Source organism: Anolis carolinensis, chromosome 4 (genome assembly GCF_035594765.1).
Source record: "Anolis carolinensis isolate JA03-04 chromosome 4, rAnoCar3.1.pri, whole genome shotgun sequence".
Taxonomy (NCBI): Eukaryota; Metazoa; Chordata; class Lepidosauria; order Squamata; family Dactyloidae; genus Anolis; species Anolis carolinensis.
The window spans coordinates 213,418,448-213,441,330 of record NC_085844.1 but is presented as its reverse complement, the minus strand read 5'-3'; the positions used below and the strand labels follow the sequence as shown (position 1 = coordinate 213,441,330).

Genomic DNA, 22,883 nt, shown 5'->3' with positions numbered 1-22,883 from the left:
GTAAGGTGCATTTCAGATTTTGTTATAGGGATTTAGTATTCTCATTTTAGCTTGCGGAAAATGAAAATGTATTTGTGCCTGTTTAAAAATAATCTACTAAAAGTACCTCAGATAAAAGAGAGCTAATTTAGATTCAATGTCTCTGTGCAGTTCTGAGTAGAGGCGACTCATATGATTATGCCATGTTTGACTTTTTAACACAGGCTGGATGGAGAACCCCAAGAATAAAGCCAACCTTCCTGAAGAGACAAACTACTCACCAGAGATACTTTTATTAAAAAATACATAAGAAATGAATCACAAACACTGGCGTGATAGGACAGACTTTATAAACTCAAGTGTTGTTTGAAAGTGCATCATAATCCCATGCTACCACACCCCCCAAGCAAGAAGTCCACAGCACCCAAGAAAATAAATACATTCACCCCTTGGTTCCTGATTGGGCAACACAGAAGAGGCTCAGTTGATCAAGGAGAGCTTTAGGGTCATGCTGAAGGTTCAGGGCACATCACCGAGGGGTGGAGCGGCATTATCCACAGGCTCATGTGTCTGTTTTAGCAATGTGACTTATTTTCACACACCTAATACACTGCATACACACCAGAGGGTTTTTAAATAGACAGGAAGAAAGGGAATCCTAAAGGATACTACAGAAAGAGGCCTTGAGCAAAAATGTAAGAATTCCAGTTCACGCCAAGGGTCACCATCTTTGCTTGTGACAGCATCTGGAAAGAGCACAGGAAAACAAACAATGTGTTGGCAACATTTGTATGCTCTTAAAGGTACATGACCTTTAACGCTCCTACTTTGGCTGCTACTGTTTAAACAGCAGCACAGAAAACGGTATTTTAAAAAGCAGAGATGAAGTGAGAGAGATCCTGTGCTGAGAGTATCCATGCTGGACATGGAGCCTGACAGCCTTCCATGGGCCATTAGGCACCAGTCTTACTTGCAATGCAGACTTTTGAAGTGACTGGTGTCAATTAAGGGGTGCTCTGGGATTTTTTGGGGGGAGGGGGAGGGGGAAGAGGCAGACACTCAAGCCCCGAAAAGACATGCATATCTGCACTCCTCTATTCTGCCCAAGCACCCAATAATATAGTTATTACAGGCGCAGTTTTGCTGCTACTCAGGATGTCTAGATAAAGGAACAGGTGAAGGCAGATTTTGCTTTACAAAATGTGGATCACCCTCCCCCCCCCCCAAATATTTGTATCCAGCCTCCAGCAGACAACATAAAAATATACTTTTCCTACCACCATTCTTTCAGCAGGCAGAATGAATATTGCAATTGGTCAGAGTTCCCATTCCCCTCTGTTCCGTTTTGAAGTTGGAAAGTCAAAATACTTTAAAAAGACATACTGCATTAGTAAGCTGCACGCACTAACCTATGGCTGACTTTTCTTTCCATACTTTCTGCAAGTCAATGCCAAACCTGAAAAAGACACAATGTTCATTTATCAGCACGCCAGCGCAGCAGCATATTATGTGCATGGAAAAACTCAAGCAACTCTAAGCCTTGGACCTATATGCAGATCTCCTTGTGTGTCGATGCTTTAGAAACAACCAAGATGAGCTGCTTAATCCCAGGCACTCAGCAGGTCAAAAGGCAGAAGTGTCCTTGTTGCTTTGAAATCTCATTCTCAGGGGGGCATGTATTTTATTGATTTTCAGCTCAAAGTGCCAATATGTAGTTTATTTTGTTTGTCCATTTCTGAATTGGAATCAGTAGCTTGGAAGATGGGCTGCATGGTGTGCAGCAAAGGCCAAATGCAAGTCACTGCATCCACAGCAAGAAGATCAACAACACCAAGTCAGTTGCTACTTTTTGTCCTATCTTCTCTGGAAATGTTCTTGCACAGTTCTTCTCTATAGTCACTTTTCCCGCAGCACACAAACACCAGCATCACAACGTTGGGTCCCCAGTGATGTTACCACTTCCCAGCTGTCAATAATAGGGTCGTAACACTCAATGCTGCTCAGGAGGGAGTTCCCGTCATACCTATAGGCAAACAGAGGATTAGAAGCAAAATGCTGAATTCTGGAGTTAGAAAGCATGCATTTTTAATCAGTACAGACGTGTCAGTACTCATAGTCCCCAAGTTACAAAAAGGACAGGTTCTGTAGGTTTGTTCTTAAGTTGAATTTGTATCTAAGTCAAAACAGGTACTTTAAAAAAGTGTAAATCTCTCTATCTCTCTGCATATATGCATGCTTAAAATAGCATAGGGAAGCACAGGGAAGGGTTAACACCCCTGTGGTGTTTCCTTTGCTGCTTGTGCCCCTGTTCAGAAGATTTCACCTCACTTTGACAAATTTGACTTATTGTGGAAACAAGGATTGGTGATAAAACTTCAATGGAGACACATTTTCCCCATGATAACTCTTTCAGGAGTGAATTTTCATTCTTAGGGGTAAATGTCTCACTTCCTATTGTCTCACCCCTGTCTTAACCATGAGTTGTATGTTTATAACTCAGGGACTGCTGGTACTTTGGGAGGAAAAGGAAAACAATCTGTTTTAAATCAGATGAAGATTACTGTTGTTGCATGTCTTCATGTCGTTCTAATGTGATTCTCTTTGGCAAAGGCTTGTCCATGCCCTCTTCACCCAGTGGGTCTCCATGCCAAGTGGAATGGGAATACTGTGAGCTCAATCCACTTATGCTACAGTGCCTATATTTTTTCTTTGTTCTTTTTAATGTAGGAATCTATCTCTAGGAAAGTATGCATGCATGTTTGCTCTGCAAAGACTCCTACATGGCTTGACGGATCTAGAACACACTTGGTACATATGTCCTTCATGATCCAACGTAAATTACTGATGGAGTTTCAACTAAATAAATCTACATTGTTTTGGGGGGTGGGCCCTTCAAAAAAACAAATAGGTATGTATATATGGAGAGCTCAGATGCAAACACAAGAGGGCAGTATATAGATATATAGCAAGCATGGGCAAACTTCAGCCCTCTAGGTGTTTTGGACTTCAACTCCCATAATTTGTAACAGCTGGTGGGCTGTTAGGAATTGTGGGAGCTGTATTCCAAAACACCTGGAGAGATGAAAAATGGAAGAGGGCTAGAACATCTGCAGAGAGACACTCTAGGATAGCCAAAACGTTGCTATGGAGATGTTCTATGGGCAGCGTTCTCAGAGAGCCAGGCAAAGATGGCAGTGAGCTGAAGAAGGGAAAATGAGTCCTTAAGAGAACTAAATTCAAGTAATAAGTCAGTTCTTCACAGAATCCTATATTTAGAAAATGCATATCCTGGCAACACTGGGTACATATGCTAATATCAGAATATAATTTAATGTTATGCATTTCAGTAAGCTATTGTACTGATTTGCCATGCCATATGTGTAAAGGCAATGAAGTACCCATCTGTATAAGACATCCTTTTGATTTACACCATGCACTTCCGCATACAAATATGCAAGAAAATGAGGAATGTATTGCCTGAGAGTTGGTTTGGAGAAGGACTAATATACCTGTATACCTGGAAGGTTTTCTCCTTCATGTGGTGGAGACTATTGCCCCATGATTTGAACAAGTGGGAATGGAAAATATGGAAGCAATCTGACTGCCAATTATCCGTTGGTGCACAAAATGGGGGCAGAAATTAGATGACGGATGAGATGACAAACAACGAGACATGCAACACTTCTTAGAACTATAGATTCATTGAATTAGAAGAGACCACGTAGGCCATGCAATCCAATCCACTTCCATGTAGGAAAACACAATCAAAGCACTCACAACAGATAGCAATCAACCCTCTGTCTAAAAACGTTGTCTCTGTGTGCAAAAGGGAGGGGGGGCATATATCCAAACAAACCACAAAGGGAGTGCTTCGGAGCGAACTAACCAAATGTGAAAGAGGGTGAACATGTTTATATAGCCCACAAAATGAAGAAAGCTTCAGTTTAGTTCCCTCTACTGTTCCTGCTGACCCCTCCTATCTTTTCCAGAAGAGGAAGCTTGCCCTGCTTACCCTGCTATGGCATAAAGCCTTCCCCTCAGCACTGTTGCACCCACATAACAGCGAGGAGTAGTCATGCTGGTCACTGTTGTCCAGGAGTCAGTGCGAATGTTATATGCTTCTACAGAGGACAGATGTGCTGTTCCATCGAAACCCCCAACCACATAAATATGATCATTCAACAAGGCTACTCCAGCTCCTACAAATAGAAACCACAAAGAGTACATGAGATTTTTACCATTTAGCATGTCTAAAAGTAAGAGATTTTCTATAAGTACAAAGTAGACTGTGTGCCACTACCACTGCTAAGAGGACAGAAGAAATACAACACAAATTATCCCCTGTACTATAAAATAGTTGCACTTTCCTAGAGGTTATGAGAGTGCATTTCCTAGTGCAGCCACTTACTCCATAAGCACACAAATACTGTACTGATGAGGCATTCATCAAACATTGATCAACTCATGATCTTGCCACTTGTTGCAAAATCAGCTAGGCAGCTGTGGGATACAGGAGAATTACAGTGGGTTTTATTTATGTTAACCTGAAAGCATTTAGAATCTTGGTCTAAACTTTGCTCAGATGCATTCAAGAAAACTGTGCATTTAAAGTGCTCCATGAAGGGTGTAAGACAGAAAAGACTGGAAAGAGTAGATGTCAGAAACTGAATGGTGGAGGAGTATCACATTTGAAATCAATCATTTGAAAAAACCACTGCTTTTTAGGAATAGGTCTACATGAAGAAATAAGAGAAAATTGTTGATTAAAAATATTTCAATACACAGATTGTTTCTGCCATTCATCTTACTTGAAGATATCTAACAGCTAACTGCAATTGTATGACAATGTTCCGGAAAGAAGAGCTTCCAGGAATAGAGTTTATACATTGTATTTCATAGCTTTGCACCCCATCAGGTATCTCACCTGAACGTTTGGTGGCCATCGGAGTGACATTTGTCCAATGTCCCGTGTGAGGATCATATCGCTCCACAGAATTTAAGATGTTTAGACCATCATAGCCACCTGAAAACACATAGCAGAAAGCAATAAACATGTTTATTGATTTCACCTAGGAATCAAAGGCTTGGGATTGGTAACACATCAGAAATGAAGACAAAGATCTCTGACTACAAATATAGCATCTGCACAAGGCAGACAGAAAATAATCACATATGAGCTAGGATGAAGACAAAAGCAAACTTACAATACTGCTGACAAGCAATTATAAAATTAAAAGGCAGTGGGACAAACCTTTCTGAATTTCCTTCAGAGGAACTGGATTCTGACATTTCTATAAAAATGAGCTGAAAATACTGCATACATTACTCACAGGAAGATGTTATGTGTTAGCTTTCTCTTTATGCTTTAGTAGGTAAAGCTGTCAGGTTCTTAACACAACAGTGAACAAAAATCAGGATTATCCTAGAAGGCAGCATTTCAATTTTAATTTTGTTTTGCATTATTATTCAGGATACTGTCAAAATATTTCAGACAGTTGCTCAGAGAAGTTTCAAGAAACATCAATTTAACTTCCTCAGATACATTTCAACTAGATACTCATGAAACCATCTAATTTCTATTTTCAGATATCAGGCACACATCACTGTGCTGATGAATTCTTAAGAATTCCAAAAGGATTGCTTTAGAACAACAGTACTTGAATTGTAACCAAGCTATCTCTTAAATTAATAAACCTGTAGGAGTGATGCGGTCTAATAAATTCTCTGTTCCAACCTGCAAAGCAACTGATCTTTGATTCTTTTCTACCTTTAAAGACACAGAGCTGAATCCAGATTGAGTTATTTTCAACTGGACTGTTGGGAATGGACTTCTTGCCCCCTTGTTTCAACAATAATCCCTTCAGCACCCTAAAAATGCCAAATAGGTTTGTGGGCCTACTAAACAGGCTGAGCGGTGATGCGGTGTAGGGAGATACTAAAAAACCAAAGAGGCACCTGGTGATCACAGTCCTTCCATTCATGGAAGAAAAATCCTGGATTCAATTCCAGGTACTACTATCTGCTCCTTGAATTCTAAATCTAGAGACATTTCAGGGAATAATATGCTTTGATGAACCCAATAGAGTAGCAGAGAACTTGCAAATATTACGGGCACATGCAAAATAATGTTTTATCCTTTTTCAGCAGAACATGATTATTAATATATATAAAGTGGAAGAGATTCTAATGCAGAGATGGGGCCCCTCTGATCTCCTTGCCAAATTAAGTACTATGAGGTCTCTTAAACGGAGATGACCTGTTCATGATACTGTCTTTGCGTCTGTGCATCCTCTTTCTACTTGAAGGAGTTCTAATGCTTTGCTCCTAATAGTGACATTTGTAATTTAAAATATGCTGATATTTTGCCTCTCGCTCCCAACCAGATTGCAATCCCTATACACTTCTATGAAACTGAGGCCGAAAGTTATTCCCATCCTTGCCCTAAGGTTACTTACCAAGACAGTAGATAACATTATTAGCAACCACCAGCCCTGCTCCTTCTCGAGCTGTCTGCATATCTCCCAGCATGCTCCACTGATCAATGTTGGGATCATATCTTTCCATACTGGTGTGACGCCGGCTTCCATCAAAACCTCCAGAAACATAGATCATGTCTGTAACACAGTATCAGAATATGAACTAGAGTTACATATTTCAATGGCAAGCCACTTCTTTGCCCTAACCATCCGTAACTTTGTAACTGAATCCTTGCTAGAGTATTCTAACAAGAAATCACAATGAAAAATCAATTAAAATTCTTTAATGGGAAACCAAAACACAAGAAGATCATCTACATACGGGAACCAAACTCAAAAAATATAATTTTTATGAAGAAAGAAGAAAAAAATACACAAGAAAAATAATTTTCCTTTTAGGTACTGTATTCAGATGCTATAAAAGCTCGAATAAATTTGTACCGTATTTATTTCAAAAAATCTAATTCTGAGGAAACAAGCAACATGAAATAGCCCTATCACATATTTACTACATTTTCCCCAAAAACTACTATCCAATATTTTATCAATACAGTATTTGACTACAGCCAACAAAGAAGTTCTTTTGCTGTAAAATTTTGCTAGTTTCCATCCTTTCTATGCCAAAAACATCTTTTTCACATAATGATGGATGACATTATGACAGTAAAAGGAACTAGAGCAAACCTCTTTCCATTTATGTCAGATTTGAAATGTGTTCTGTAGAAAATGTGTTGTTTGATGTCTGTGCTGATAATCCCCAAAAGAACTTCCTCTCACTGATTCTAAATGTAAATCCTTGTTCTCCAAAGACAACCAGTACTGAACATTACTGTTATGACTAAAGCACTCTACTTCTTTCTTTTAGAACGTCTTAAAAGATAAATGAGATCCAGAAACCCCAATCTGCCATTCATCCAAATTATAACTAATCACTTGAACAGTTCTTTTTGTCTTGCACAATGTAACATAGATTTTTGGTGAGTTAAAAATAAGAAATACGAATTTAGACCAGGAAAACTTGATAGAAAAATATAATTGGGTAATAAAGACATTTTAAAAGAAGTGTTTCTCCCCAACTTAAAAGCTTCAATATAACAAAGGTATAAGCAACATAACATAACAGTTACTTTAAAAGTCTGAGCGTCGATTACTACATACAGCAGAGGGTGACTAGTGCAAGAGCTCCGAAAGATCCATAGATAAAATCAGGGCAAATAGGGAAAGAACAAGGAAACAGTTCCATTAAAGTGCTAAAACATATAGAGTGAGGAACAGTGATAAAGTGCCATACATATTTGTAAATAGATTGCATGTCTGATGGGCTTATTCCCTCAAACGCGCACCGGAACATCCACATTTTCAATTCTTGGTGGAAGATGGGCAATGAAGGAGCCAACCTAATCTCCCTGGGGAGAGAGTTCCAGAGCTGGGGGGCCACCACCGAGAAGGCCCTCTCCCTTGACCAGAGGTGGAAGCGAGAGAAGGGCCTCCCTGGAAGATCTTAGGGCCCACGCAGGTTCGTAGAGGAGGCGATCGTGGAGATAGGCAGGTTCTGAACCGTTTAAGGCTTTATAAGTAATAACCTGCACCTTGAATTGGGCCTGGAAACTTATAGGTAGCCAGTGGAGCTGCTTGAACAGGAGGGTTGACCGCTCTCTGTAGCTTGCTCCCGTTCTTAATCTGGCCACTGATCTTTGTACCAGCTCTAGTTTCCAAATGGTCTTCAAAGGCAGCCCCACTTAGAGTGCATTGCAGTAATCCAACCTGGAGGTAACTAAGACGTGGACCACCATGGCCAAGTCAGACTTCACAAGGTACGGTCACAGCTGGTGCACAAGTTTTAACTGTGCAAAGGCCCTCCCGGCCACCGCCGACATCTGAACATCAAGAATCAGCGCTGAGTCCAGGAGCCCCTCCAAGCTGCGGACTTGTGCCTTAAGGGGGAGTGTGACCCTATTGAGCACAGCTTGCCACCCTATTACCCAATTGGCCACACGACTGACCAGCTTAAGCTTTATAGATTACCGCAAAGTCTTTGATTGTACCAATCATGAAAGCAATGGACCGTTTTTAAAGAAATTGGCGTACCACAACATTTGATTCTCCTATTGCATAATCTGTATTCAGGGCAAGAGGCTATTGCTATGATGGTTTACAGCAAAAACTAGTGCTTTCTACTTTGCAAGTAGATAGCCAGGCTGCTTTTTATCACGCATCTGTTTAATTTATACGTTTACTGTATTGTACGCTAAACTGGACTAGACTGTGAGGAAGGAGGTGTGAAAAATGTAGGAAAAAAGACCAACAACTGAAGATATGCCTATAAAATCTTACTACTATCAGCAAATAGAAAAGAATCAAAATGATTACTGAGGAAAATCAAAGAAGAAAGCGCAAAGGCAGGTTTAAAATAGAACATTAAGAAAACAAAAATAATGACCACAGATTATCCATGTAATTCTAAAGCACCCAATAAAGGCACTGAGATTTCCTGTATCTTGGCTCAAGATGTTAGAAGAAAACTGGGACTGGGAAGCATAGCTATGAAAGAACTAGACAAGTTCCCCAGGTGTCAAGATACAGCATTTAATACCAAAGTCAGGCTTGTCCATGCCATTGTATTTCCAATTTCCATATACGGTTGTAAAAGCTGGACAGAGAAGAAAGCTGATAGCAAAAGAATCAATTGTTTTTATTGTTCTTCTGATTTTGCGTTGTAATGTATATTATCATTTATTGTATTGTTCAATGTGTTATGATTTGTTGTTCTTTTTATATTCTGTTATATTGTATTGTTTTGGGCATGGCCCCATGTAAGCCGCTCCGAGTCCCCATTGGGGAGATAGTGGCGGGGTATAAATAAAGATTATTATTATTATTATTATTATTATTATTATTATTATTATTATTATTATTCAATTAAACTATGGTGCTGGAGGGGAGTCCTGTGGATGTACTGGGCTTCCAAAAGACAAACTAATGGGTCCTAGAGCAAATCAAGCCTGAACTCTGCCTAGAAGTCAATACGACCATGTCATGTCTGGATATATAATGAGAAAACCTGACTCCATAGAAAAAAACAATAATGCTTGGTGAGGTAAAAGAAAGCAGGAAAAGAGGAAGACCAAATTACAGATGAATAGACTCAGTCAAGGAAGCCACAGAGTTTGTTAGACTGAGCAGGGCTGTTGATTTAGAGGTCCCTTCATTCACAGAGTCATCCTAAGTCATAAGATCCGATTGCTGTTAATGCCATCACCACCATCATTACCATAAAGACCAAATTCCTGCATTGGTTCAATTTCCTAAAGATTCAAATAGTGAATGTAAACAGGAGAGAAGAAAATAAATACCTCCCAAAGTAGTGGCCCCTGCGAGGCCCCGTCGAACATTCATAGGAGCCACAGAGTACCAGATACTGTCTTCATCAGATGTATAATCCAAACATTCTACGGAGCTAAGACGAGAACGGCCATCGTAACCACCGATTACATATATCCGATCATGCAAGGAAACTGTGGCAACATAGCGTCTTTTACGGCTGATGCTCTAAGGTGTGTTGAAATAAAAACAATGGAACCAATAAATGATGACATTTCTAAATAGCACTGCCACTAGCATTTCCAACTACCATCATACAAAGAGGCTATATAGGTACAGGCAGTCCCCAATTTACAAACAAGATAGGTTTTGTAAGTTTGTTCTTAAGTTGAATTTGTATGTAAGTCAAAACAGATAGATTTTTAAAATGTAATTCAAGCCATATATATGCTTTGGATAGCATAGGGAAGGGTTAACACCTCTGTGGTGTTTGTTTTGCTGTCTGTGCCCGTTTAAAATATTTCATCTCACTTTCTGTCCCTGTGACAACTGGATTTTGACAAACTTGGCTTGTTGTGAACAAAGATTGATGATAAAGCTTCAGTGGAGACACATTTTTCCCATGGTAACTCTTTCAGGAGTAAATTTCCCTTCCTAGGCGTAAATTTCTCTCACTTCTTGTTGTCTAACCCCATTTTTAACTATGAGTCATTTGTAAGTCAGATGTTTGCAAATCGGATACTGCCTGTACAGGATTGCTCATCACAATGAACCAATGTGACAGAGTTCATCCTTTTCACATATTCACTTCATCATTTCCTTGCATACAATTAAGAAAGTCCTAAATAGAACGCAGTGAGTAGTAAATTCTTCTGATAGGCAGGAAACAAGTCACTAGGGGATTTAGAAAGAAACTGTCTGATTTTGAATGGCTTTGGGAATATAAATAGGTTGAAATTTTATCTGGAACACTGCAGAATCTTCATCTGTGCAGCTATAGAAGTCTTTCTTATAACTATTTATTTATATTGGGGTGGGCAAAGTATGGCCCTTCAGATGTGGAACTTCAACTCTCAGCAACCCTTTGATTCATAGCCAATGGCGAGGGGTGTGGTGAGTTGCAGTCAAACAACACATTTGAGGCTGTACTTCACCCACTCCCTGTTTTTATTGTAGGAATGCTTTCAAGGCATTTCACATGCATTTTCTCAATATGCCTCATCACACTTGAGCATTTATTCACTTTAATCCACTTTAAATGCTGTGACTGCCTCCTGCAGAATTCTGGGGTTTGTAGTTTAGGGAGGCCCAGGGCTTCTCTGGATGAGCAGTTTAAAGGCATGTCCCTAATCTACAAACCCCAGAATTCTGCTGTGACTGCCTCCTCATGTGTGTCCCACAGAACCTGGAGAAATTGCCCATCCCATGTTAAAGTGTACACACATCTATCCACACACAATAAAAGCAGACAATTACATACGGGTAAGAAGCTCCATTCCTGTGTTTTTGGATCATATTTCTCCACCACATCAATAGGTGACTGCTGACTTCCAAAACCTCCAATTACTAAAAGCACCTCATTGGCACCTGTGTGAAAACAGATCACTGGAATGTCAATACTCCAATAGGTTGCCAAAAAGAAATCCTTTTGTCATTTGTTTTGAGAAAGGCTTGAGTATAAATACAGTTTCATAGCACTCTTTTCATTCTCCTTGAATTCACTTACTTTCCTTAGCCACAAAGAGTTGATTTACTAGGGTACTGTTGAGTGATATGCTAACTTTAAAGAACTCGTGATAAAACTGCTCAGCCTCTTAAAATCTAGCAACAAAACAGATGGGAGAGGTTCAACAAGCAATATGTTTTGAGGTCCCCCCCACCTCTAAAAAGTACTTAAATTAGGTCACAATTCAGCAAATACGAAATGTAAGCGAGGAAAACCCGCTTGTATCCAATACAATATAAAGTAGGGTGTCTCCAGATATTGTTAAACTCTTAATTATTGTCATTTGATCACGGCCCACTCTTGCTAGAAACTGGAGTTCACCATAATATGGAAGACTACAGGTTCTCCATCCTTATAATAAACAAACACAATTATCCAATGAAATATACTTCTGCATTTTGTTATTTTTCTACGGTGGCTCCTGAAACCAATGAACCTCATGTCAGCAGCCTGCTAGCAGCTTTTTAACAGTCAAGCTGCCTCTTCCCCTGCATTTATTCAAAGAAAATCAATGTGGCAATCTAGTGGTATTTTAATGCAAAATGGAAAGCCACATCTGCTAATTTAAGGCTAATATTTTTTCCTTTCTTTTCAGTACTGTTATCATGATGACTCATGTTTTATCTTGAGCCATGTAATCTTCATATCCCTTTTGCCCATGTTGCAGCTGTATATTTCAGCTTTGTTTCCTGCTGATTTTTCTACTCTTGCTTTTGTTGAATTCATTCTATTGGTTCCAGCTAATTACTCCAATCAGAAAGTGATTTTCAAGCTACACAGGATGGTTCATGAAATAATGGCAGCTTTTGAAATAAACCACAAGCAGTCATTTCACTTCCTGAACATCCAGAGAATATCAACAAATTTAAAATGTATTAAGATGTTTCAGGATTACAATATCTAAATATAGTAAGAAAAAATGTCAAATCAGGCAAAAGGTTCAGCTCATAAAATCAACCACAAGTTTTGATATCCTTTCACAGTTTTACCATTTTCAATCAGAATCCCTCCTCTGTGTAATGCTTCAATTGAGTAATTTAATATTACAGTACTAAGCCAGTGTCTTCTCATGAACTCATTTATCAAATGTCCAGTGTTACATTTTTCTGGAAACACATGTAAAAATGGTATTTATCATCCATACAGGCTTGTCAGCAATATTTTACCTGACTGCCTTTCATAATTAAGAATAGCTTTCAGGCAAGCAGGCAGGGAAACATAGGCTAATTTTCTTTAAGGTCAAATATTCAGTATCAGCATATACAGATATACGCTAGCAATAATATTTGCATGAAAAAACTTTTACAGACCTATTTGCAAGCCAGTAGGACATTGCATTAACATATCCTTACACATCCTGAGAGGTGACAGATGCCTGAGAATTTTTTTGTACCACTGAAGATTCCCTATAATATAGTCAATTACCCCCTCTTTCAGAACCTGACATCAGGCTAGTAGTTCCTACTTTTCCTAGAACCTGCTACATTAGAAATCCTGGAATTGACATCACATCAGTTCAAAGCTTCTTAAAGTTTGGGTGGCAACCCCAAGTGGCAGAGTTCTGACAGGGCGGGGCCAAGAGTGGGGGCGAGGGAGGGAGGAGGGAGATAAGAAACATCTTATTCTGAGCCAGACTGTCTCTGCAAACCTTGTTGCCTCTGCTAGCCCTAGAGGCTTGTGGGGCAGACAGAGTGCCACTCTTGCCTGTGAGTGTGTTGTCTTCCTTTTGTTCTTACTAGAGTCTTGTGGTCCTCTCCCTCTCTTCCTGTATTGTGAGTGTGTTGATCTATTTGGGAATCTTGGTTTTTTTTCCCTTTTGTTCCCAACTGGGGTCTCTTCTTTCCTTCCCATTTTGGGAGTCTGGGGCCTTTCCCTTTTCTTTCCTTCCCATCATGGGAACCGGGGGGGGGGGGGGGGGGGAGGGAGGGGAGAGGTTAATTCCCATTCCATCTTGGAAATCATGTGTGCATGTGTATCCCTTTCCCTCCTGGTGGGTTTTTGTCACAATGAGAGAGGGAGGTGTTGAGTCTAGACTACATCCTTCTTTTTCTGTTTCAGCCATTTTGCCTCCTGAGTCAGGTGTCCCACTTGTGCTTCTTATTCCCCCCTTCCTAAATTCCTCAACTGACATATCTGCCAGTGAAGTCAGCAGCTATGAGAGCTTATTTCTCTTTGAATTCTTTGCACAGAGGAGAGACTGCTTAAAAATAACCAACTGTTTTACAATAAATGTATGCTTTATTATCAGTAAAGGTATGATTTGTATACATATTTTACATATCTGGGGTCACGTATACATTTCTCAAGCAAAACGGAGATTGCGAGTTGAAAAAGCCTTGCTATAGTCAATCGCTCATCATTGCATGCTCATTAGAGTGTATAGCCCTCACAGGGATATTTTGGGGGTTCTCAGCACACTTTGTTTTCTCCTCTCTCAAGATTATGATCATCATTTTATAGCTCCTATAAATCTTGGGCTTCCTAAAACCTTCTGCTACCTTATCTTTTATAGACAGTGATATTTTTTACTACATATGTGGTGGTGTTCACCTTTGAACTGAAAATCTGATTCCTATAAAGATATGAGTTAAAGAAGGTTAAAAGCTTTCTGAATCTGTATGTTTCCTCGCAATGCATGAAGCTCACTAATTTTTTATATCCATATATGATTCATAAGGAGTTACAACTTGTTTTATATTTCTCTTTTAACTCATCCAAAATAGGTCCAAAAGGTCCAAAATAAGTTGCAACACTAAAACAACAAATTATTCATTTTTGGGTGGGCCAGATGGCACCACCATTTTAACACTATTTCCAAAAATATTTTACCTAAAAATATACTTACCTAAACGTGCTCTGGTTCTAGGTCCCTGCATTTGGCTTCGAAGCTCAGGCCTTAAATGAAACTTCTTAGCTTCATCTACAAGGTCTCTGCATTGCAAACTGCATCTAATAAAAGGCTGAGGACGATATATAGGGAAGATTATTTTTACAGGTTAGAAAAAATTTGCAACTCCATTTAATTATATAAGGTTAGGAAATTTTTTCTGCTCCAGATATGCAATAGTAGCATCTATAAGATTTTCTACCTATACCTGAAAAAAAGGTTTGGTATAACAATGTGACGCAAAGAGTAATACAAATAAGTTCCCATCCCTCTCCAAATAATTTTTGATGGAGAAAGACAGATATGTCTGTATGCTGTTCCACACTGATTATGGTAGCTAAGAGAAAAAATATCAAAAAAGTGTTTTAAAAATTAAAATGCTATTTTTTATTTAGAACCAGTTTAAATTTTTAAATGCAACAATGAGAACAGAAGTGCAGCTCCCCAACATTAAAATATTCTTCTACAATAACCAGTTCAGTACCTAAATCTGATCTGAATAAAAATGTTTTTGCTGCTGGTGGAAGGAGAACATAGAGTGAGACAGACTAATGCCCTGTAAAGAGAGACCCACATTTTGGGAGCTATTTGAAGAACGTTATTAGTATGAATTGAAGATGAAAACATATTACTTGGGCGTGGAAAGAAAGATATAGTCCAGACATCTTTGCTGTCTTATTGGACAAAACTTAGATCAGCTCTTCATTAGCAACAAAATTCTGAAATCAGATTTCTTTCTTACTTCTCTGGCTGTGAGTCACAGGATCTGCTGCTGCTTCCAACATGAACACTTGTCCTTATCGGACAAAGGTAAAAAAATAGTTACAATTTAAAGGAATTCATTTTACCTTTGAGGTATTTCATAAATTAAAAAACCCTAGTGAGAGATGGACCTATGATTATTCTGAATGAGTGTTTGAGAACACATTAATCTATACTCACTGAAGATACATTCAGAGAAATATGAACTTTTAGTTCAGTAATGCCAATAATGAAATAGACCCTAGTGTTTCAGCAATGTTATAGACTACTACTCCCACCATCATGTCAAATTGTCAAGGATTAGGTGAGTCTAAAGCATGGCAATGGAGAGTACTTCATTGCCGGCTCCTTATCAGACCAATTTTACAAACTGCTCAATAAAACAGCAGACCTTACCTCAGTGTCTATGACGTCAGTGATGTAGCGTGGGGTGAGAAGTGGCATGCGGACATATTGTAGCAGCTCCGGCAGGGATGCTTCCCGTTCTTTCTTTGAGTGCTTCACCCAATTAATAACTGCCTCAAAGACAGGCTCTTCAGAATCAACCTGTAAGAAAAGGCATGACACAAACCAATTTTTCGCAGAAGAGATTATTTTGGCTAAGGAGAAAATACTATTTCAGAAGCATAGATTGTGCTTCTGATGTTTGAAAGTTGGGAAGACAATTCCCTTTCAATGGGGACAGATTTTTATGGGGGAAGTGTAACTTTGTTGCATAACTGTCCCAAAAGAAGCAAGTATGTAATGCGTGAAGACATAAGATACACTTCCTAACATTCAAGGTAAGCAACAGCATGAATGTAATACAAAAATATATTTCTTGTTTGCTTGAAAAGGTAAATAATGCGGTCAAAGCACAGATGGGATTAGGATTGAAACCTCGGCTATGACAGTTTTTATACACTGTTTCAGTGTATACAACATGATTCTAAAGATTTTCTAAAGTAAATATTTCTTAACTACAAGTAATAATTGCTGTAACAATTTCAACAACTTACACAAATATAAACCAGTTGTTTTCCCAGCAGAATTATTTTGTAGCAAAGAAAAAGTATCAATTTCTAACTCTCCAAGCAATGGCTAACTGTATTCAAGAGAAAAATGCTTCCTGGTTTCATTCAAATTGATTAGTTGTAATTAGCAACTTTTAACCATTTTTTTTTACAAATAACTAGAAAGGTTATTTGTAGATTTCCATTGTTATCAACCCACATCTCTCTCCTATTAAAAATAATACTTGATTTACCATTAAGCTCAATGTTGCTCAACATTATTTCTGAACACTTGTTAATTTTAGCTGTTTACTACATCACAGACATCCCTGGAAATTTTAGTGAAGTTCACCCACGAACTGCTTGCCACATTTACCACAGCACTCTAAATTGGACAAAATGCTAGACAGGTTTTAAAACATCCAGTTTTTGGATGCTCTTGCACTGATAATATAACAACTATTTTCCTTGTTGACTGTGTGATATGTCAGTTATTGCTTTCCTGTGACAAACCCTCTTTTACCTGTATTTCATCACATTTGATGAGCTTTTCCACTTCTTCTTGATTCAGAAGTATAAACTCCTCATGCTGAACTACATCTGGGAAGTGCTTCTGGCTGAAGACTTCAGCTGCCTGCATTAAGTCAACACAATTGTGTGTTTCAGCAAAATCTCGGATGCCCAGACAGTTGGATGGATCCAGTTGGCTTTCCAAGAATTCACAACAAGCCTGCTTTACTCCTGTGTGGGAAAAATGAAATCACAGTTCATACATAAGTGATTAAGCAACTGATATGAGAAGAATTTCAGAGAACCAGATTCTCTTTTAAAGTGAAAAAAAATGAAAGCAGAGTTGAAAATAGTATCTCTTGTACAGGCTAATTTGATGGACATAAACCCATCCTTGTTTTCTTAGTCTTTTATTTTCCAGTAGTAGTCTGCAACAGGTTCAGTTGCAACTGAAATAAAGCATGTTCTTCTCTTAAGAACTACTTTATATCAACTACATTCAGACAGCAAGCCAAAATTCAAGAGAATTCCAGTTTGTCAAGTATGAACCCATGTATTGTTGTGTGCTGGCTAATTAGTTCTGCTTGCAGAAGAAGAGGCTCCATAAACCAGAAATCTTAGGGCTATGTTTGGTTCACTATGATGTGTGAATATAGGAACAAGGTTCAATGATGCTACGAAGTGTTCCATCACTATTTACTATTACCTTTTAGCTGAAGTAGACAGGCTGCTGGGAGCAACTCTTGAACATTCTCCACTGTGACATGAACAGTTTCTGTGTACACAAAGTCCAGCAGTATTTCCATTGTTGAGGCTGTTAGACCTTGGATATCTACATAGGGTTTATCCTTCTCTGAAAGCTGCAAATTATAAATTAGAAAAATAATGTTATTTTCTAGTTATTATAGTAATGACTTCTACTAGATTTTGAAAACTGAAGTTCAATGTTTAGGTAAGCAATAGGATAGAGAAAGGAAGTAGTTTTTTTAAAGCCTACAGGATTTCATCAAATGGAAAGTATAGCGAACACCTGGACTCGACAGGTGAAAAGAAAATACAACAGTAAAATTTCAATGAAAAGAATAAAAATGTGTAAAAATATTTTTTTAAAAAATGCTTATCAGTAGCTTGCTTCATAACTTTATCTGTATCAGTCATTTTTGATCCAAGACTGAAAAAAGAAGCAACATTTGTAAAGCTTCCTTTCTGGTCACACAAACATAGTATTTGTTGTGGGTTGTGAGCTGAGAGACAATCTAGAAATGTGAATGTGCAGACTTACCCAGCCAATTTCAACATGTGAATTGTAATCTGCATTTTATATATATTTGTTATATGTACTTTGTTTTACCTTGCTAAATGATGTACTCTGCCTCGAGCTGTAAGGAGAGGCAGGTAATAAAGTAAATGATAATGTGATGTCTCTGTGTATATACACAAACACACACATACACAATTGTGTTTATTTAGAAAAGCTTAATTACATAAAATAATGAAACATTCAGAAGTATGCAGTTTAACCCTCACTAATGAAGTACTGTATTTTCTTTCCTTCTTTTGCATTTCAATCTCTTTTGCTTAAAAAAACAACTCAAGTTCTTCTCTGAAGATCTTGCAATACTTAAATTATGTTGTGAACATGTAACAGGAATGACTTTTAATATGATACTATGCATATAACAATTGTAAAAAAAATTGTGAGTCTATTGTTCAAGTTATTCAAGTAAGCATTGCCAGAAGAGACCAAATGATTAGAAAAATGTGTAGAATTTGTGTTTTTTTCTGACTTATATGTATAAAGCTATTTTGTTACGACAGTAAGATGAATTAAGAGAAGTCTGAATTTCTGCTCTGGAGTAGGATGATGATGCATCAAAATGGAAGGCTATATACCAATGTTGCCATTTACACAGGAGGAGAGAACTAAAAAAAGATAGCTAATTTTCAAGTAAGTGGACACAGTCCATTGCTGGCCTTCTAGCCCTTGAGCAGTGAAAAAAGTTTTACCTGTAAAACAAACAAACAAACAAAAAAAACACTTCCCAAGTATGTTCAGAGGTTTATGATCACAAGCAGGGCCATAACCAGAAAAAAATTCAGGGAGAGGGTGTGTGAAACTTATTTTTTTAGCGAAGCATGAAGAATAATTCCATAATGCAAAATAATTTAGAAATCAGGCTCCATCAATGAACTTCAATGGACACTCAAAACAGATAAACTTCAGTTGACACTCATGGGGATTTGGTTAACTACTTAAAATTCATGAGTAAACCAGGTTCTTTTTTAAACCTGAAAAAATTTCGGGAGGGGGGGGTTGAACCCCTAATCACACACACCCCGCTACAGCCCTGATCACAAGTATATAGTTACAAGAAATGAAAGGTGCCAAACTGATCATTTCACTTAGCAGAAATATACAAATAATACATATTAAAACTGCCTGCACCTGACATTATAATTACAACTGTATTGCTAAAATTATCTTTACCTATAATATCTTACTTTTAGCAATTCTTAATACACTTAACTCAAGGAGTTGAAATTTGCAGTCATACTTGTGAATTGTGAAGAAAAAATAGCATTATCTCATGTCCTGTTACTTTCTAGGAAATTCTAATAACTCTATTAGATGTATCTAGAAAGCACCAAGACATTAGAAAATGCTTTTTTTCTCCAATAAATTATGTTTCCGATGACAGTTCATTCACTATATGGCAGCTTTGATTTCTTATACATAAATAAATGTATATTCATTATCGCGGTCTGGAAATTGGCATACTGACTTAGCAGCAAGTCTCATCCTTTTAAGTCCAAGATAGTACACAACTGCAACCATGCTACCCAATCTTTTACATCTTCACTTTGAAGAAATCCCAGTGAGTTCAATAGGAATTACTCTCAGAAGCGCACACACGATTTTAGCATTAATGCCATTATGCACCATTAAATCTGCACTGCAAACAATGTTCTTATTTGCAGGAATAAAAGCAGCTTTTGTGCACCTTGCATACCTCACTGGTGAACATAGCACAGAAGTAGTCACTGCAAGCAGCTAGCACAATCCGATGGGCTGGAAAGTATTTTTGTTCCACACGAAGGGTCACATCACATAATGTGTTACTTTTTCGCAGAGAATTCATTGCATTGAGAATGGATTTGGCATGAGAATTAGTCATGATATCTTTAGGAGCCATAGTGAGTTACTTCAGCCAACAAGAGAGCTGTGGAAGCAGGTTCAACGTATCAGTAACCTGTGAGGAAAAGAATGTTTCACTGGTGAACATGAGGCCAAATTTAACAAAGTCTAAAGATGAAGAATAAGGAACTTTGTCTCTCCTGTACATATTTATAAATTAACTTGTAGAGCACTTTGCTCTTTTCTAACTGCCCCAGACTCTTCTAATCATATATTTATTTATTTAATTTACCTGATTTATACCTCACCTTTCTCAACCCCGAAGGGGACTCAAGGCAGCTTCACATATAGGCAACTATTCAATGCCTTAAAACAACATACAATTAAAACATTTGAATTAGGAATTAAAATTAATGCACATTAAAATATTTAAAAACATTACATTCCAATGTAACTCAGAATGATCAATTATTAAATATTTGTTTTCTTTCAAATGCGCAGGTGAATTATAGGACACGAACACAATACAGAGCTTCAGACTAAGATAATACAAACATTAGACGCAAGAACAAGATATGATAAAGGTGGAGCAGTGATAGTCCAGGGAGACAGAGCGAGGAACACTCAGAACGTGCCTAGGTTAAACATAAATTTCTATTGCTTTAAAATCTTCCTATTATACTGTGCGTGTCTTTGTGTGTGATATATATACACACGGTACATATAATTTTAGTATAGAAGTTATAAGGGTATCAAAAGATACATTCCGATTTTCAAAATACAGCTGGCCCTCCCCTATCCATGGATTCAACCATCTAAAATTTGAAAATAGTTTTTTTTTTAAAAATCAAGTCTCCGGTACATCTTTTAGTGAAAGATGTATCTGGGTGCATCTAGGATGCATCTATACTGTAGACTTAATGTTGTTTTGACACTACTTGTCCATATTCATTTCCTGGTAGCTGTTTGCTGTTTGGTTTGACATAGTTATAATGTTGTTTGTATATTTTGTTGTTTTTAATTGTGTTTTAATTGGTCTGTTATGTATATACTACCATGTTTTAACTGCGTTTTTAGCTGAACTTTATTGTATGTCCTGGGCTTGGTCCTGCCTGTGAGCCACCCTGAGTCCCTTTAGGGAGATGGTTGGCGAGATATAAAAATAAACTTATATTATTATTTTAACTGCCCTGACTGATATAGTGTCATCTTTGCTTTCTGATTGTTCAATATATACCAGTGTTTCATACACATTATTAAAAATACTGCACATAAAATTACCTCCAGGCTATTTCTCTCTCTCTCTCTCCCCCCATATATATGGTGTATATATAACATGAATGACTTTCATGTTTAGACTCCACGATATTTCATTAGGGATGTAAATACATGGTGGACCAAAAGCCACAAGTTCAACATTTAATAATGCCTTCATTTTTTGGCTTTAATGTACACCCCATTGGGAGTGTATGTCCCATTTAATGTACACCCCATGAGGCAATAGAGCGGGATATAACTACAGTTTATTATTATTATTATTATTATTATTACACAGCACCATATACAGGATGTTCCTTGCACCGCAGCTCTTTGGTTGTTTATAGTTGCTGCTGCTCAGTCGCATAGTCGTTTCTGACTCTTCTCGTTTATAGTAGGCATGGGCAAATTTGGGCCTTCCCTCTAGGTGTTTTGGAGTTCAACTCCCACAATTCCCAACAGCCTCAGGCCCTTTCATTTCCCCCCTCAGTCTCTTAAGCGGCTGAGGCTGTTAGGAATTGTGGGAGCTGACGTCCAAAACACTTGGAGGGAAGGCCCAAGTTTGCCCATGCCTGCTGTAGAGGAGCCCACGTACAAAACGGAATACTTTATTTTCCAATAGGGAATGCCCTCAGTGACAAATCGCTGATAACAACAGAGGCCGCCAAGTGCTGCTGGGTCGGGGAAGTTCCTTCCTTTACCTCACGGTCCCTCTTGGGGGGGCGGCCCAGAGGCCTGGCTCCCGGCTCAGCCTCCTCGGGCGGCAAGGGGCCGGCCGGGCCGCATCTCCGCCTCCCAGGAGCCCCTCCGCCCGTGCTGCGGGGAGGGAGGGGAGAGAGTCCCGGCTCCTGCGGCCCGCCCGTCCCGCTCCTTCCTCTTTCTCCTCCCCTTCCTTTGCCGCCGCATCAGGCGCGCCTGGATGACGTCACCAGAGACACCGAGCCGCGAGGACGCCGCTCCTTGGTTTCAACAGCGTGAAGAGAGGCCTCGCCGCCTAGCGGCGTCTGAAGGGCGTCTCACGGCGGAGGGATTCGTTGTGGTTGCCAGGCAACAGGGAGGCCCTACGTCTCGGCCTCCGCGTTGTGATAAAGACTTGAGGGCCCTTCCACACAGCCATATAATCCACAATATCAAGGCAGAAAATCCCACAGCGTCTGCTTTGAACTGGGTTATATGAGTCCACACTGCCACATATTCCAGTTCAAAGCAGATAATGTGGGATTTTATTCAGCTGTGTGGAAGGGGGCCTCAGTCAAGCGGAAGAGACTGGAGAATGCGCGAGATTTGCTCCTTAGGGCTCCTTCCACACAGCTGAATAAAATCGCACATTCTCTGCCTTGAACTGGGATCTATGGCAGTGTGGACTCAGGGCCTTTCCACGCAGCCATATAACCCAGAATATCAAGGCAGAAAACCCCACAATATCTAGTTTGAACTGGGCTATCTGAGTCCACACTGCCATATATCCCAGTTCAAAATAGATAATATGGGATTTTATTCCGCTGTGTGGAAGCGGCCCCAGAATATCAAGGTAGAAAATCCCATAATACCTTCTTTGAACTGAAATATCTGAGGCCCCTTCCACACAGCTGAATAAAATCCCATATTATCTGCTTTGAACTAGAATATATGGCAGTGTGGACTCAGATAACCCGATTCAAAGCAAATATTGTAGATTGTCTGCCTTGATGTTTTGGATTATATGGGTGTGCGGAAGAGCCCTGAGTCCACACTGCTAGATATTCCAGTTCAGAGAAGAAGATGTGGAATTTTATTCAGCCGTGTGGAAGGGGCCTCAGATAACCCAGGCCCCTTCCACACAAGTGAAGAAAATCCC

The 22,883-nt window shown here is 38.9% G+C and overlaps 1 protein-coding gene across 2 annotated transcripts; it reads right to left on the bottom strand.

Moving 5' to 3' along the window:
- Positions 1-253: 253 nt before the first annotated feature.
- Positions 254-21,981, bottom strand: klhl12 (kelch like family member 12). 2 transcript variants are annotated; one of them, XR_506299.3, is made up of 13 exons: positions 21,748-21,981; positions 19,665-19,904; positions 17,360-17,513; positions 16,667-16,884; positions 15,548-15,697; positions 14,348-14,462; positions 11,257-11,363; positions 9,809-10,004; positions 6,435-6,593; positions 4,904-5,002; positions 3,992-4,178; positions 1,389-2,002; positions 254-725 (listed from the first exon to the last, which is right to left on the bottom strand). XR_506299.3 is itself a non-coding variant. In XM_003220465.4 (12 exons), exons 2-12 carry the CDS (start codon positions 19,845-19,847, stop codon positions 1,876-1,878), a joined length of 1,695 nt encoding a protein of 564 aa, XP_003220513.1. In that variant the 5' UTR covers positions 19,848-19,904; positions 21,748-21,981; the 3' UTR covers positions 254-1,875. The 2 variants fall into 2 exon arrangements, 1 of the variants encoding a protein (XP_003220513.1); XM_003220465.4 differs by having other exon boundaries at positions 254-2,002.
- Between the last annotated feature and the right edge of the window lie 902 nt (positions 21,982-22,883).